Source organism: Magallana gigas, chromosome 8 (assembly GCF_963853765.1).
Source record: "Magallana gigas chromosome 8, xbMagGiga1.1, whole genome shotgun sequence".
In the NCBI taxonomy this organism is placed as follows: Eukaryota; Metazoa; Mollusca; class Bivalvia; order Ostreida; family Ostreidae; genus Magallana; species Magallana gigas.
Window position 1 is genome coordinate 10125426 of NC_088860.1, and position 18166 is coordinate 10143591.

General features: G+C 32.1%; 1 protein-coding gene across 2 annotated transcripts; it reads right to left on the minus strand.

The window, feature by feature from the left end:
• Nucleotides 1-1033: 1033 nt before the first annotated feature.
• On the minus strand, nt 1034-15054 carry LOC136269492 (monocarboxylate transporter 12-like). 2 transcript variants are annotated; one of them, XM_066070412.1, is made up of 5 exons: nt 14019-15054; nt 3944-4087; nt 3637-3783; nt 2398-3480; nt 1034-1981 (listed from the first exon to the last, which is right to left on the minus strand). In XM_066070412.1, the coding sequence occupies exons 1-5, from the start codon at nt 14083-14085 to the stop codon at nt 1866-1868; spliced, it is 1557 nt and encodes a 518-aa protein (XP_065926484.1). In that variant the 5' UTR covers nt 14086-15054; the 3' UTR covers nt 1034-1865. The 2 variants fall into 2 exon arrangements, with proteins under 2 accessions (XP_065926484.1, XP_065926485.1); XM_066070413.1 differs by lacking the exon at nt 14019-15054 and adding an exon at nt 13425-13530.
• Nucleotides 15055-18166: the final 3112 nt, after the last annotated feature.

An 18166-nucleotide genomic window follows, 5' to 3' on the forward strand; every position in this document is an offset into this window, starting at 1 on the left:
AATATCTAAGTTATAGTTCAAAATCAAAGCAAAATTCTCTCAAATGTTTATCATCCTTTTGTCCAATATTTAAGCGGGCCCCTTTCAGATAGTCACCATCTTGTTTGTTTTTTGATTTCTGATATTGTTTTAAAACAACAGTATTCCTGTCTATCCATACCGTAAAAACAAACTTACCAAATTTTAAGAAGTCTTGTTTTTCTTTTTTCAAAAAAATAATACCCCTCGCAGAAAAAAGAGACATGTTATAATTTTAAGTCTCTTTACAGCAAAAATCACAACAGTGTACGTGGTGTGGATTACTCGCAAGCTACCGCTAGTTGAGTAATTTTATTTACTAGTAAATGAATGAAAACAGGACTGGTAGAATTTTGAACCAATTGAAATTTTCCTGCAGTTTCTTTTGCCTTTCCGCCGCAAAAGTATGAAGTATACATGTGAACGACAAAATCAAAGCCGATTCATGCTTTGTTTTGTTATTTCTAACTGAAGTTTGATTACGCGGTAAAAATGTTCCAAAAGTGGTCTTGACCGAGGAAAATAGTACATCAGCTAAACTATTGAACAAAAAATCTACACCTTCCATCCGTATTTCGATAAAATCGCGTACTTTATCATCTCTAGACAATTGTGCAATTAAATGATGATGTAATTCTACAAAAACAATAGGGCGCAGTTTGACGAGCGTAAATTTAGAACCTTAAACCACCATTTCAAAAATATCTAAGTTAGGTTCAATGTAAAAGCAATCTTCTCTGAAATGTTTTTCATCCTTTTGTCCAATATCTAAGCGGGCCCCTTTGTGGTGGTCACCATCTCAATTGGGTTTTTTTAAAAAAATTTCTTTCTGGCTTTGCTTTTAAACAACAGCATTCTTGTCTATCCATACCGTAAAAACAAAGTTACATAATAAGAAGTTTTGTTTTTCTTTTTTCAAAAATATACTTCAAGCAGAAAAAAGAGACAAATTATAATTTTAAGTCTCTTTACAGCATAACAAAATCACAATAGTGTAGATTACTCGCTTGCTACCGCCAGTTTAGTAACTTTATTTGCTAGTAAATGAATGAAAACAAGACTGGTAGAATTTTGAACCAATCTGAAATCCTCGTGCAGTTTTTTTTTTCGCCGCAAAAATATGACATATACATGTGAACGACAAAATCAAAGCCGATTCAGGTTTAATTCCAGTATTACATCTGGCTTTAGTTGATTATATGATTTTAAAAAAAATAATTATATTCTATTTATATACTATATGCATTTATTAATAGTGATGTTATTCATAAAACAAAAACAAAAACAAAATTAAAATTCATACAATGTTTACCTCCTATACTTAAAGGCAATAGAAAATCAACTCATTGAATATTTAATTCTCTCATAAATTCAAACAAATTTTCTTATCAAACCAATAATCATCATGACCCAGTGTATTTTAAATAATATTTATACATTTCCTTTTCATGATATGATTCCTATATGAAGTAATTATCACAGAATTCAAGTCATATAAGAATCATAAGATAAGGATTATAAAATTCTTATATTAACAAGTTTTTATATCATTCTTATGTGATTTAAATATTAATCTAATATAAAATCCACTTTATATCAGCATCAACTGCCTATAAATGATTCTTATATAATTTTAATATACATAACTTATCATATCATATCATATCAGAATCATATTATTGGGATCAAATAGTTTTTTATGAATCAAATTTTATATCATTCTTACGTGATTTCAATATCATTCTGATATAAGAATCACTTCTTACAGCATCATATGTTGCGCATGCTTCGGTAAAGCGTTCCAGCAAACAAAGCAAATATACATAATCCTTAATGAAACGGATATATCAGTTCTGAACAGATACAAAGGGCTTCACAAGCAAAAGCAATCCGCCTACAATAGAACAGGTACCAAAAATATAGAACCCGCCTACATAGGATCCAGTGATGTCCCGGATCATTCCTGAAATACATATTAAGAAGTGTACATTAGTTGTCAATTATTCTTTTTTAGATAAAGAGCTTTGTATAACGACAGAGGAAAATATTCAAAAGATATCTCTAAATCATAAAATATAATCAGTAATAATTTTTAAATATCATATGTAAAAAAAAACCTATGCTAAATTTAGAGGTTACTTTTTTTTACCACCCATCCTCCCTTTCAAACAGAATTTGTTTTTTATTAAGAAATTCAGATTGTTTTAATTTCTAAGGCAAGACAAAATGATATGAAATGTTTATCAATTTGTCATTCATACATGTATCTCAATTTTTTTAAAAATAAAAATAGTCTTCAATCTTTTCAGCATATAAACATTAATCTTAGCTTTTAAAACTATATTTCCTTTATATCCGACACACATATATTTTACTTACCTACAAGAGCCGACGTTATTGCAATCGATACATCTTTTGTGACTGATGCAATAACAACTCCGTACTGAATATTATTCAATCCAATAAAATCGACAACTAATACATTAATGAGACAGAAGTAGGCTCCTCCAAGTACTGTATGCAGGATCCCAAATATAGCCAAGGACATAAAATTTGTATAAAATGAAGCAAAAAGACACAAGACACCATTGGCTGTCATTGCAATAGAAAACATATGATACCGTTGTATTTTTTTGTTGTCACTTATGAAGATAAACACAATATTCCCAAAGATGTCACTCGCACCTGCTATAGCTACAAGATATCCCAAAGAGGACATTTCAAGTCCTTTGTCGGCTGCAAATGGCGGAATGAATGTAATAGGTAATGCACTGGCAGCTGCAACGAGGAAAGACGAGGTCATAAGAAGAAGGAAACGTCCGTTTCGCAATAAAGACCAGTCAAACAAAGTTTGACATATAGATCTCAATTTCCCTTGCTTTTTAACATGACGGGGTTTATCCATTTTCGAACTAGTATCTCGATCACATTTTGGTTGTACCACCGATGAAATAGTTTCTGAATTTACGGTTTTAATCGAAGACTTAACCTTTATGTTGATTCCATCTTCACTCATTTCAATCGATTGAGATTTTTCGTTGCGATTTGAATGTTCATCCAAAGATTTTTTCGAGAATAAAGAATCATCATTTTCGTCAAAAGTCTTATTTACGTACGTATTCTCGTCAAAACTTTCTGAAAACGTCATTTCTTTTGCAATTTTATTATCAACTAAATTAGAAATTCTATTCTGCTTCTCGTCAATTTCTGGTACTTTATTGTCCAATTCTATTTTCCGCATCAACAACCCAATAGGAAGGAATTGCAAATAAAGACCACCAACTATTATAAGAGACCCCCGTAAGCCGTATTCACCGATTAAGGAGACAACCAGAGGAGGCCAAGCCAATCCTCCAATACTTGCTCCCAGATTTGCAACTGAATTTGCAAGTCCTCTCCGTTTCTCGAAATACTCTCCTAATAAAATGGTACATGGAAGATGAGCACAACTAACCGCTAACGCTGCAATGTAAACATTTATTAATTTGAAAAGCAATTACGGTTTCAATTTCATACCGGTGGCAATTCATATGAAGTTTGAATAACCTGTAATATCAATTAAATTTACTTGCATTTTGTTTATTAAGTCTATTTAGATTCGTCTAAAGACAGACATACCATACAATGTGCTCTGACTAAAGAACAGAAAAAATGGGTCTGGTGCGAATGCATTTCCAATGTTTGAACACAGTCCAAAGAGTGCTGCAACCATTATCAGAGGCCTCTTTCCGATGTAACGCATCCCGACACCCATAATTAGAAGGGCTGGGGGTAAAAAGAAAATTACAAATAAGTAATCACATCAGGTTAATATTTTTAAAATAGAAACATGGAAATAGAATCGGTCCATCGGTCCATCTTCTCTATCACTTATATCTTACTTACAGCTAACACTTCCTACGATTAACACTTATATCTAACTTACAGCTAACACTTCCTACGATTGTTTGTACCGCCAGGACTAAAGAAATCACCGAGGAAGTTGTTGAGTATTTCCTCTGGTACTCGACAAAGAAAATTCCGAAGGTTTTGAACATGCCAACTGTTATGAAGTACTCAACTGTGCTTCCTTTAAAAAAAATTTTAAAACACATTTGAAAATAGATATATTCTCATTTTTTCTAAGGAGAAAGAACGTTATGAACACCTCATAATTGTTGCATTTAAAAAAAGAAATGTTTATGTAGATTCATTCTCACTTAGCATACTCTACTAAAATAATAATACGGGTATAATACGGGTATACAAGCGTTGTCATAGATATTAAGAAAGCTCGATAGTCAACACAATACCCAGCGTAATCTCAATAAAATTTCAAATGTCATTATTTTAACCGTAAACTGTCAATTAGAATAGAAATTTTTCAAACAGTTTAGCTTCAAAATTTGAACGTTTTCCTAGAACCATAAATTTCTATTTCTCAAGGAGATTGATATAGTGGAAAAAAGGCCACGATCATCGAACCCTCCTAAAACCAATACAGAATTTGACATACACAAACATGGTACACAAAAAGCCAATATTGTTTGCTCCTAACCGTGTGTATATTTTAATATAATATATTTTAGGATGTTTTGTATTTTATGCAATTTAATGCAAAATCCTTTAATTATTGCATTATGCTCTAAATTCAAAGCGTAAATACAAGTAAATGTTGGAATGCAATATGGTATAGATATAGAAATTCTTCAAACTAAATATCAGATCATTGGTAGATAATATCTATTGTATCTTTAAGAAATAAGCATCTTTTTACCTATTCTTTTCTTTTTTAAAAACAATAAAACAAATCATTAGTTAGTCAAAACCTTAACCCAACTATGTCTGCAAAATTAGCATTTTTCAAAGATAATAAGGTAATGTATCAAAAAATTTATCAAAAAATACTGTTCGCATGGGCAATTTAAGTGACTTATAAATACCAAAACTAAACGTGGTTTCTTTCCCGATTTTAAAGACGAATTTATCTTAAACTTGCCTAATGGTTAACTAAACAAACAATGAATTAAATCATTAATACATATTGGTCAATTTCTATGAGTCATAACTATTCAGCATCAGGACATTCTATAAAATGGACGAAATCATCCATTACTGCTGTGCAAATTGAATTTCTCTTAGATATGCTTGTGTTATAAGCACAATAATTTTGTTTATTTTATTTATTATCATTTTATATGATATTTTTCCCATGCATATGATTGATCGTTTGCTGTCATATGATCGTGCTATAAATTCTGTTACAGACCTTGTCATGCTAAAAATAGAAAACTTTTAGACCTAACTATACTAAAACTAGATTTTTATGAGTTTTCATTGCAATGCTAGGTGTTTTAACGTACGTATGTTTGAGTACACAGAAAAAGTAGAACATGTAGTGATCCAGATTATTCATGCGCTACTTTGACCTCTTGACCCACTCTGATGTTATGCAGGAATAACAGCGAAATGGTCAAATAGTGTTATAAAAGGAATACATTTGTATGTATAAATATACGTCGATAATATAAAGTGTAATTGAGTCAAGCGGAGAATAAGATGATATCCGTCAAACTTTATGAATGGGATGATTTTATGCTGAAAAGATATCATTATTATTTTATATGGATTTATTGATAATCAGATTTTAAAAGACAGAAAGTAATATTTACAAACAATGGAATCAATAATCAATCGATACTGGGGATGCCAATCGCTTGCAGAATTGCTTATTCTAAAATCGCAATGCTCTGATTTGAACATATTTTATTGTATACATATATATAAAATACATATACAAATGGTTTGGACACAAGTTCTGACAACTTACTAGGTCTTTACCATTAAATAGAAAAATTATACAAAACTTACAACTGGTATTGCATGATATAGAATTATTATTACGATAAATGAAAATAAATGATATATACGAAAATAAGAAACATACACATAAACTATATTAAACATATTTTTGCTGATGACACTTCTATATATGTTATTGTTGACAATGACACACATGCTGTAACAAATTCACTTGTTTCTGATCTTGACAAAATATGTAAATGGTCTGACATATGGGCAGTTGATTTTAATCCCAGTAAAACCAAAAACCTTGATTTAAGTAGAAAAAATATATCTCATCCCCCTGTGCAGTTTGGTGTCCATGGTCCATTTATACAAAAAGTTGATAGTCACATCCATCTTGGAGTAAATCTCCAATATGATGGAGGTTGGAAACAACATATTAATTCTATTCATGAAAAAGCTTGTATAAGGTTAAACCTATTGAAACTTGTTAAATATAAGCTATGTAGATGCTCTCTAAAAAAAATATATTTTTCATTTATAAGACCAGTTTTAGAATATGCTGATATAGTTTGGGATAATTGTTATGATAGAGAAGTTAAACTTCTAGAAGATATTCAAGTAACTGCTGCAAGGATTATATCAGGTCTTAGAAGTAACTCATCCAGGTCAGCTCTATATGATGAATTGGGTATTGATCTACTATCAGATAGAAGAAAGGTTCATAAACTCACATTATTTTATAAAATGGTCCATGGTCTTGCTCCCAAATATCTACAGGATTTACTTATGCCATGTACACCGCAAAATAATTACTCACTAAGACACCAAGATGATTTTAAATTTGTTATACCCCAGATAAAAACAACTGCCTTTATGAACAGCTTTCTACCTTCATCTATAAAATTATGGAATGGATTACCTCTTCACATTAGAATTTTACCAACTGAGTCTTCATTCAAAACAGCCATAAAAAACATATTCTTTAGAAAGCCAAACAAACTTTATGACTTTGGAAACAGAAAAGCAAATATTATACATTGTCAGATAAGAAATAATGCAAGCAATTTAAATGCTGACCTATTCAATCATTTTTTGTGTGAAAATTCTATTTGTGATATGTGTGGTTATGTATCTGAAAATGCTTATCATTATTTTTTTGTCTGTCCACATTATGATGCACAGAGGCAAGTTTTTATACATTCAATAAGTAATTTACACTTAGATATCCCCATCTCTCTGGACTTATTGTTATATGGGGACAGTAGTTTGCCTTATAACGAAAATGTTGCTATATTTAAGATTGTACATGATTATATATGAGCTACCAAAAGATTTAAGTTTTAATGCATTATTCACAGTGTCACTCAAACAGCTGAACTGCTAGCTTTCTACAACTATTTTCATTTTGTACATAAATAATACCCGGTACCAAGCATTTTGATTCCACTTATTTTTTATTTGTTTTTCCTTTATTTTTCTCTACTATATTCTATTGTTACATTGTACCATCAATGTTTGTCAAATTGACTGTTAAAGGAGAGGGCTCAAATAGGCAGATTGCCTGCTGCCCAATCCTATTATGTGATATTTTTTTACATAATAAAATATTGTTCAAACAAACTATATTAAACAAATCTACCAGTTTCGTTGATGTACAATTGAACTAATGAGAATAACTGTTTGTTAAAATCAATGGATAATGACTCATCGCCCCATAATAAAAGATGAGTATTAATTATATGAAAATGATCTAGTTGTAGCAGATTAAGAAAAAAATTATTTCTAGCGATTGTATAATTTTTGCATTTGAAGAAAAAATGGTAAGCATCTTCGGGTGATCCACAGCGACAATTACCGCTTTCTATAATAATTATTTTGTGTAAATCATAATTGAGTATGCAATTATGTCTAAGCTTAGTATGTATTATGTTTAGCTTGCGCTTACCATGTGTAAAAAAAGAGGGAGCTTTAGCTATGTTTTTAGATTTATATAATGAATTCATAAATCTTTGTATAGAAGTTTCATTTCTTACTCCTATACTTAATGTATTCCACAATTGAATAGTGTCCGGTACAAATGATTTCTTAAATAATTCTGTTCTACACCTAGGTAAACTATAATTTTCAATGTTCCTAGTTCTATATGCAGAGTCGTCACTCCTGGTATTAGGGATGATCTGAGATAGATATTCAGGTACACACTTGTTGTGGATCTTGTACAAAGTGGTAAGTTTAGACGTCATTCTTCTAGCAGAAAGAGTTTCCCAGCCCGTTTCAAAATATAAGGATGTTTTTGATGCAATAATTGGTAACCCTGTAACAATGCGGGCAGCATATAATTGAACTTTTTCTAACTTGTCAATGTCATATTGACTACAGCCATCCCAAACAACTGAGGCATATTCGAGAATTGGCCTTACAAAGGTAATATACATTTTGGAAAGGCTGCTTTTTCCAAGACTAAATTTAAGTTTTTTCAAGAGACCTAATTTTTTTAGTGCTTTGTTTACTATAATATTAATGTGCTCCGACCATTTAAGATCGCTTGATAGATGTAAACCTAAGTGTTTGTGTGTTGTGATATATTCTAACTTACAATGCTGAAAAAATATGTCGGGTAGTTCATAGCTAGATTTTGTAGTAAAAAAGACAGCATTAGTTTTGTTTGGATTGAATTTAAGTAACCATCGACTAGACCACTGTTCCAAAATGTATAAATCATGATTGATATTGTGTTCAATGATAGATAAATCATGCGATGCATATTGGATACAATTGTCATCTGCGAAAAGTCGACTAAATGATAACATATTTTGTGAGACATCATTAACATATATCAAAAAAAGCAAGGGTCCTAACACTGAACCTTGCGGTACACCCGATTTTATACAAGTATTAGATGATAAAACATCTTTGTACATTACTTTTTGACTTCTATTACATAAATAACTTGTAAACCATTGTAAAATGTTGCCGGATATTCCGTATGTTTCTAATTTAAAAAGTAGACCTTTGTGCCATACTCTATCAAACGCTTTTGATAAGTCACAAAAAACAATACAACATGATTTCCCGTCATCAATACTTTTTACAATATTGTGATATGTTTCAATTAACTGGTATACAGTTGAGTGGCCGGGCAGAAAACCAGCTTGATATTTATAAAACAAGTTGTTGCAATGAAAAAAATTATACACATGTTTAAAAATTAAACGTTCCATTAATTTACTAACACAGCTCAATAATGACACAGGTCTGTAATTAGAGGCTAGAGAAGGATCATCCTTCTTAAACAGTGGGATAACATGAGCAAGTTTCCAATTCTTTGGAAACTTATTTTCAGACAATGACCTATTAAATAAAAGACACAAGGGCTTGGAAATAGTAAATTTTGTGAGTTTAAGCATTTTGTGACTAATATTGTCAGGCCCAATAGCTTTGTTTGCTGGCAAAATTGAAATGATATCTATAATTTCTTCTTCATTAATAACAATATTTGATAATTTATTATTACACAGTGAATACATTGACGGCAACACATGGCCTGTGTCATACACATTACAAACAGATGAGAAAAAATTGTTAAGAAGCTCCACTTTATCTAATTCTGAAAAAGCTACAAAGTGTTCTCCTTTGTCGGAGACATGTTGTATAGGTGGAATATCTGAACTTGATTTTGTTTTAAATGTGTCTTTCATGAGTTTCCAATAGAGCTTATTATTGTCTTTGAATGCCTCATCTAAATGGAATTCAATGTTGTCATAGTAGTTAGAAAGTGCATGTTTTTTCATATTGTTAACCTGATTTCTAGTATTTCTGAATTTGATCCAGTCTGTTTCGCGATTATATTTTAGAGCCAAATTACGTAAACGATCACGCTTTCTAATTGTTCTCCTTAACAGCGAATCGAACCATGGCTTATCTTTCGGCCTAATTGTAACCGTCTTCTCTGGAATGCATTCGCGGATGAGTGTCAATAATTTTGATGAAAAATTTAAAGTTGCAGAATCAATGTCTTCAGCGTCGCATATTACACTACTCCAATCAGTATTCATAATGAGCAAGTTTAGTTTTTCGGTATCTGCATGTTTATATTGCCATATTTTTCGGGTATATGAGCGATTTAAATTATATTTCAGAGAAATAGAAATAAAAGTAGCCCTGTGGTCACTGACGCAAGTATCGACATTGAGAGTGCTCGCTTCAATAACTTCGATGCTGTTTGTAGTAAGAATTGGGTCAATCAGTGTTCGCGTAGTATTCGTGATTCTCGTTGGTTGAGAAATTCTATTGGTGAGATTGTTAATGGACAAAATGTCGCGCATTTCGTGTGTGTTTGGGATATTTAAAAAATCAACGTTGACATCGCCTACAATGATGATTTTATCGGATATTTCATTAACTTTATCTAAGGACCATAACAGATTATTCCAAAATGTAGAATTTGTGTGAGGTGGACGATAAAGACAACATAGAAAGTATCTACAGGTAGGTTCTTCAATTTCTAGCCAAATACGTTCGACATTGTTTGGTTCAAGGTCTACGCGTCTACGAGCACGAACGGCATTCGATAAGTAAATCATTACACCCCCGCCAAAAGAATTTCTATCTTTACGGTAAATGGAATTAAAACCATCAAGTTCCAATTCTTCGTCCAAAATGCTGTCATCTAGATGAGTTTCAGTGAAGCATGCAATGTCAAAATCGTGCAAAAAAGTGTTTAAAAAATCAGGTTTGTGTCTTATGCTTCTTATATTCAGGTGAATAATGTCAAGTACATGTTCATACACAGGACCTGGGTTCAATTCAACATCTCCTGACAATAATAAAATGAAACAGTAAAATTGGATGAAAAAATTAAGATCCAATGAGAAAAAAACTAATAATCGAACAAATTTTAAAGCACAGTTGCTTAAATATCTCAACAGATTGTTCAATATGACATCATATTGAAGAATAAATGTAGAAGATTTGCTTAAATATCTTCCAACGTAGTAGAACTTCCCTATTGCAGCACGATATTGAGTGAGAGTATCACCCATTATCTAAAAGTTCAAAATCTAGTTAGGTAACAAAAGCAATCATAGAAGTGCTGCATATAGGATACTTATTTATATAACATGGTATTTTGAAAGATAAATAACAGTCATACGTTGTCATATGTTCATCAAATAAATAATAGGAAAAAATAAAAAGGTTCAAGAAATAGGAACAAAAAAAGTAGAAAAAAAGAAATGGGAGGCGTCCAATGATATGATTTGTCTTTATATACAGTAAAACACGCTTATAACGAAGTCCCAGGGATGGGCAATTGTACTTCGTTATAAGCGTAATTCGTTATATCCGTCAAGTTTACAACATAAAATAAAGTCACGGGGAATGAAAATCACTTCGCTGTAAGCGTCAATTCATTATAAGCGTGTTCGCTATAACCGTATTTTACTGTACATAACATAGAAAAAGTTTGGATCCGCCTCTGGCAAAATAATAAAACAAAAGCAAAGTGTGTTACAAGATATGTTGCGTATAAACACAAAAAAACCCTGTACAATGACTATTGGTGCAACTTACTTCCGATTTGCATAAAACAAAGGGAGCACCAATTAAGGTAATGGAGTAGCCCAATAAATCAAACAAATATTTACATGTGTGGGCATTCTTAGTCGTACATGTATTGTAGGCTAGACAAGATCCTACAAATAAGACTGGGGGTGAGATTCCCAGAATGATCGGCAAAAGAAGCCGAATTTGCACACAAAACGACATAGAAAATAGAGCTAAGCTCCTTTTAATATTGAAAATAAATACATTACGTGATGTTATGAATACATTAAATAGCACATGTATAAATGTTTGTATAGTGGGTTTTTTTTTTTACGGTACGGTCAAGATCTCGATGTTTACGATCTCGGGTTTGCGCTGGCCTTAGGTGTTGATGAATAGGGTATGTTATCACCCGCAGAGAAGGATTCGAGATCATCCGGCGAGTTGATGACCATTTTCTTGCCGTTTACCCCCAAAAGTTTAACGTAAACTCGGCCATCAAATGTCCAACAACTGTTAATTTTCTTTTGTTTCACGAGTGCGCGGGCTTCACTATAAAGGTCTGCTCTTTTGTGGGTCAGGGCTTCGTTAATGAAGATTCTGGCAGTTTGTTTGGACGGGTTATTGTTATAACCTTTCAGATTCTTCTTGCTTCCATAGACTTTGGCCCGGTCGCGATAACTGACAAATTTGACAATGATATCACGTGGACCGCGACCAGAGGCTGGTCTTCCTACTCGATGAGATCGGGAGATGCTTTCGAGTGCTATTTTGTCTTGCTTTTGTTTGAACATAATGTTGTTAAATACATTCAGCACAAGCGTATCGGTGTTTTCATTTTTTTCTTCGGGAATTCCGGAAATTTTTAAACAATTTCTTCTGGAGTATTGCTCCATTTCATCTAATCTAGTTGAGAGTTCCTGAATCTCCGAACGTAGACCAGCAATCTCTGGGACTAATATACCAGCGATAGCTGTTTTAAAGTTATCTTTCTGAAGAATCAAGGCTACTGCTTGCTTTATTGAATTCTCATCAGAGGACAGCGAGTCGAGGATATCGCTTAACTTACTTAGATCACTAGGGAGAACGAGACTACTGTCCTCTCTCAATTTTTTGTGTGGGTTGATTTCTTCTACAGATACTGCAGATGACAGTGGCTGTTCAGACATTTGTTTATTATTTGACATAGTTTGTGCCGGTATTGTCAAAGAGAACACAACAAAACAAAACAGAACTTTATATGGTGAGATGGAGTTCACAATGGCCGACACACTGGGTCGTGCCGAGTGGACAGGTACACAAGATTCACAGAAAGTAAATAAGATTTTCAAAATCACGCTGTATAGAATAGTATGCTGTATATGAAACTTACAACAACGATTGGTCACATATTCTTCGTAGAAATCACTCAAAACAGAATATTTTTAGCGGAGGTCGGAGCTCAAACACCTCTCTCACCTACATGATGACTGTTCAAAAATGCTCTCCTACAGATTAACCGGTTACTCGTGTAAAAAAACAAGCAATGAAAAAAACAAGCAACGCATAGAACTTGTACTCTTTTCTTTTTTCATGTCTTATATAACACGAAAATAATATTTTGTAGAGGTGTAAATCTGAATATTTCATAAAAATTGTTTACAACAATACGTACTTAGTATATATTGGAAAAACTGAAACAAAGAGCAAACAGTCGTAAAATAATTTCCCTGCTTCAATTTTGTGGTCAGTTAGAAATAAACACGTGAAAGGTAGTAAACAAAGGTCGATCTATCAAAGTAGAATGATGATGTCATTTCGAGCTGTAAATGTTGTTTGAAATAGGAGTGGTTATCCTTTATGATGTACACAGTGTAGAATAATTCATTTGTTTTGTGGTAACTTAATGTTGTAAATTTCAAAAATCTAAAAAATAAACACATTAAAAGTATAGCTATGTAAATACAACTATAATAATTGTTATCTGAAATTATCACATTATAAGTATAATAATGTAAGAACAATTATAATAATTGTATCTATCTCAGAGTCATTGCAGTAACATGAATTAATGATTATATAAAAGCTGAACTTACAGGCCAATAGCGCTTTGTTTAACGGTAAATGTAACAATTTACTCCTAATCGATTGCAGTCCCGGGGCCTCAGATATCAAATTTAGAAATTTCTAAAATCAATTTAATGAAATTGTTTTGATATAAAACGTTGACCGAATACTTATTTTGAAACCGTTCAACATCGTTCTGACCGATTAACCGGTTAGAAATTGTTATCATTTCTCTTTATACAAAATCCTCAAGCAGGCACGTAGCATCGTTTTTGAAAAGGGGAGGGGGGGGGGGGCCAGACTCATCCAAAAAATCTTGACAAGCAAAAAAAAAAAAAAGAAAAAGGGAAATTCAAAATTTCCGAAAATCTTCAATTTTTTATATGTAAATTTAAAAAAAAATTGTTGCTGCGAGAAAAAGTGGGGGGGGGGGGGGGGGGCTGCCCCCCCCCCCCCCTGATGCTACGTGCCTGTCAATTCCTATTCTAGAAGCTATATACCATTATAAACCTTAATAAAACGTGCAATTTCTTTTACGCAGTAGAGTTCTAATTAATTACGGAGAAGATCTACATTAAAAACAAACCTTATTATGTAATTAGTAATTTTAAATAGTTTCTTACCGAATAAAATGACCCAAGCCCAACCTTTGTCCACGGAAGACGAGGAGCATGTTTTGAAGTGGGCCATATTCCGAGCACAAATGTGATGGTTACAGGTAGAACACCTTCTGGGGTCATACCCTTGTTTACGTCCACTGAATATTCTCAGGTATAGGACAGTACGTTGCTACCAGCTAAAAACAAAACCAGGTGATTCTGATGCTCTTTGTGATATGTGCATTATATATATGTACACCTTGAGGCATATGGATATCTCATTTGTATTCTAGATGCACGCGATGTATAAATTCATTAAACTTTTGAAAAATGCGTTGTAAGTTGTAATGTATTGGTGGGTGAATACTTCAATATTCGTTGATTTATCCTTACCTTAAATTTCAAACAGGCTGGATTCTCAGAAAATGTTTAAATTTAAAAGGGGGTTTAAGAACTGCTGTTAGATATTGTTATCGTTTATTTGTCTTCCTCGTTCAGTTTCTTAGAGTCTATATATAAAGGAAACAAGTTTTTCATGTCATTTGACCATAGGTGTGATATGTTAAAGGAAAGAATCCCCGAGTGGATTAGATTTCGTATACAGTAAAATGGCGCTCAACTTCAACAAAGTTAACTTCAATGTCCGAAAAACCTCTGTGATTGTGACTGTGCCGAATTCCCCGGTCGCACGTCTTATGTATTACTTGAATAGTACCTGCTCACTCCTACAGCTGGATACCTCAGACTCCCCGAATCTACAAAGATTGACCCTGAACAACTCGTCTTGGATCCTGACCGCCGCACAGAAACGAGAGCTGACAGTTCTCTGCTCGATTCTATCCCCGGAGAAGTTATTGAACAAATGCATATTCATTGATAAAAGTCTCACGGGACTGAACGATTTTTATGAAATCTCTGCTGTCCATAACCAAATGCTGGTGTCCAGAAGTATCATTATCAACGGACAGCGGAAGCGATTCAACAAGATAATGATTTGCCGCCCTGTCCGGCTTCAGAGATACTGGGAAGAGCCAATGCGAACCATGTTATTTCTCATGAAAACTGGTCAGGAGCAATTTAGAAGAATTTAAGCTATGTAAGGAAGGAACTTTTAATTACACGTGATTAGAGATGCAAACTTGGTTACTTAAAATCTTAAAACGGTATGCTCTTGTGAAGATATGTCAATCTTTCAAACTTCAAACTTTTTGTTTATGTTCCGTTTTAAAAAATACAAGAGCATTATAGATTTTGCATGCTAGTACTTAAATTTCAACTGTGGTAATTATTATTTTGTTTTTAGTAGAGAATTAAATAGGAGGTTTCACTGCTTAATGTGTGATGTGTACAATGCTTTGGATTGTGATATGATCAATGCAATAAAAATACAGAAAACGTCTCTTGTTCAAAATTATTCTTTTGTGGTGACTTCAAAATCATTAGTATGGTACCCCAAAACCATATTAAACAATTATACCCCTGAATACTTATCTAATATTGTTGGTGAATGTTCCCCCCCACATAATACCTACAATCTTCGTAACAATTTCATCTATCGCACTCCTGTTGCAAAAACAACATCTTACTTCATTTACAATTATATTGTGGAACAATCTACCCCAAAATACAAAAATATAACTACAGTTTCAGCATTTAAGAATAGTAATAGTAAAAAAATGAATATGCATGAATTATTTGAATATAGCAAAAGATTAGAAAATATTTGGCGTTGTCAGTTGAGAAATAACAGTAGTAACTTAAATGCTGACCTTTACTCACATCACCTTATTGCTTCTCTACTATGTCAGAAGTGCTTTCTGGAAGTGGAAGACTCTTAACATTATTTCTTACACTGTCCATTATATGCCTCCCAAAGAAAATATTTAATTATATAAAAGACAATTCCATACCAATCACAATTAAGAATCTACTTTTTGGAAGTGACAAACTAACATTTCAAAATAACTTACTATTCATTTTTACATAAAAAGTACAAACAGATTTAAGAAATTTAATAGTTGGTATATTTTAAATAATTCAAATGTACAATTACATGATTGTACATTTATGAATATGTAACTCTATTTTAATTAATTAATAATATACAAAGCTATGTGTCAATTAATATTGACCAGCATTAATGTATGTATCATTTTATCAACATTGTGTATACATTGAATAAAGATAATAGTTAATCAAATAATAAAATAAAATATTTCAATAAATAATTCATTAATAACTAAATCTTTTGATCCACCACTGATACTCTCAGTACACCTATAAGAGGGTACCTGAGTAGTATTTAATACGATGGCCGATAGCGGCCGTCACTTTACACAAATGTTTTGTGTGTAACGTGTACAGCGTTTTCACTGAAACTTACTGACACATTACACCTAAAAGTAAAAGTGTACAAAGTGTACAGTGTCATTGTAAAATTGAATGTACACTTTTACACCAACGATATGTGTGTAAAGTGTCAGGAAAAGTTTCATGTACACTCTACATCTAAAGGTGGTATCAAATAACAAGACAATAAAATAAAACCATTTGGTTTCTTTGGTGCATCTTTGGGCGTTTTACAACAGCCTGGGACATATTAAAATGCCGACAACATGGTAAGTTAATGAATTGAAACAAAGCATTTTTACTGTATTTTAATTCTAAGATATTATATGTGTATTTATAGGCTATAGAGATTCATTACCCTTTTCAGTAAATTATAAATTCATTAGAGATGTATCCAAAAAATACATTGACAAAGTTGACTGGTTGCCAACATCATTTGATCAACATCATCATCATTATCAACTAGGACGCAACTGGAATTTATTTCTCTTCATCAACTTATCATCAAGAAATTCATCTGATCAGCACCATTCATCATGAAGACCTAGCTAGGGTATATTTTCGGTACATGTACCAGTACAATTCACAGTTTAATTTCATGCGCACATTATAACATTTGAACTATTTTCAGCTAGTTAGCTCAAAATTTATATGTTTGATCTTTAAATTCTTTTAAGATTAAACCTACATATTTATTGGTCTGAGATCTCTCATTTTTTGTTGTAAATGTAATTATTATTTTCTATACGGCCGGTATTAATTTGTTGTTTACTCTATAAATAGTACTTTAATTAGTTAGTAATTAGTTTAATACATTCATTCATTCTTTATTTCTTTAAGCTTTGCAGCTCATCAGATTTTACAAATTAAACATATTAAAGTACAGAAGTGGGTATTTTACAGGAGCCCCTATTACATTGTACATACATAAATATGAAAAATTGACATAAGTAAAGGCGAAAAAAATAAAAAAAGAACAACATCTACACTTAATTACATATATCGTTTCTTAATTTCATACTATAATAAATGTATTTGCCGAGGTTACACATATCTTTAAAATTTTCGTTATTAAACAATTGCAACAGCTTGAACATCGATGGTTTCTCATAAAAATACTTTTTAATGTATTTTTGACGGTATTTAATATATACTGGACACACTAAAATAAAATGGAATTCATCTTCAACATAATTTTTACATGAAAAGCAGTTCCTTTGGGCTCTTTGTGTATTATTGTACCTTCCAGTTTCGATAGCTAAACGATGAGAGGACAATCTTAATTTTGATATACACTGTTGAAATTTTACAGGGACTGACTTTCTCAGGTAATATTGAAGATAAAATCCATCCACTAAATATTTATAAAAATGACATAATAGTGTGTACAGTCAATCATAGTTATAGGAGCAGAGAGGGAGAAAGAGAAAGGAAGAGAAAAAGGAATATTCATTACTAATCTTATTTATTAATTTAAAAGTTATCTCCCTTTATCAAGCTTTATTCTGTTCTAACATATAGAACATCAGAGTTCATGTAGCTATCTTTGAAGACTGACATTGACAGACAAATTGTATAAATAAGGTTTAAGATATAATTACAAATATATAAACCAATCCCTATCTATTTAAAAAAAAATATTTAATATACTGTATTATTTTCATGAGTTTTCACAAGTTAGAAAAATGTGTAAGAAACCCTACTCATCTTCAAGGTCTTAAATCAAAACAACCAATTTTGGTGTCTGACAGTAAGGGGTTTACAAAAAGAAATAATTATAAAGGTCAATTTCCAGTCGAGCTTTGGTGTCATGCTGGTGCCAA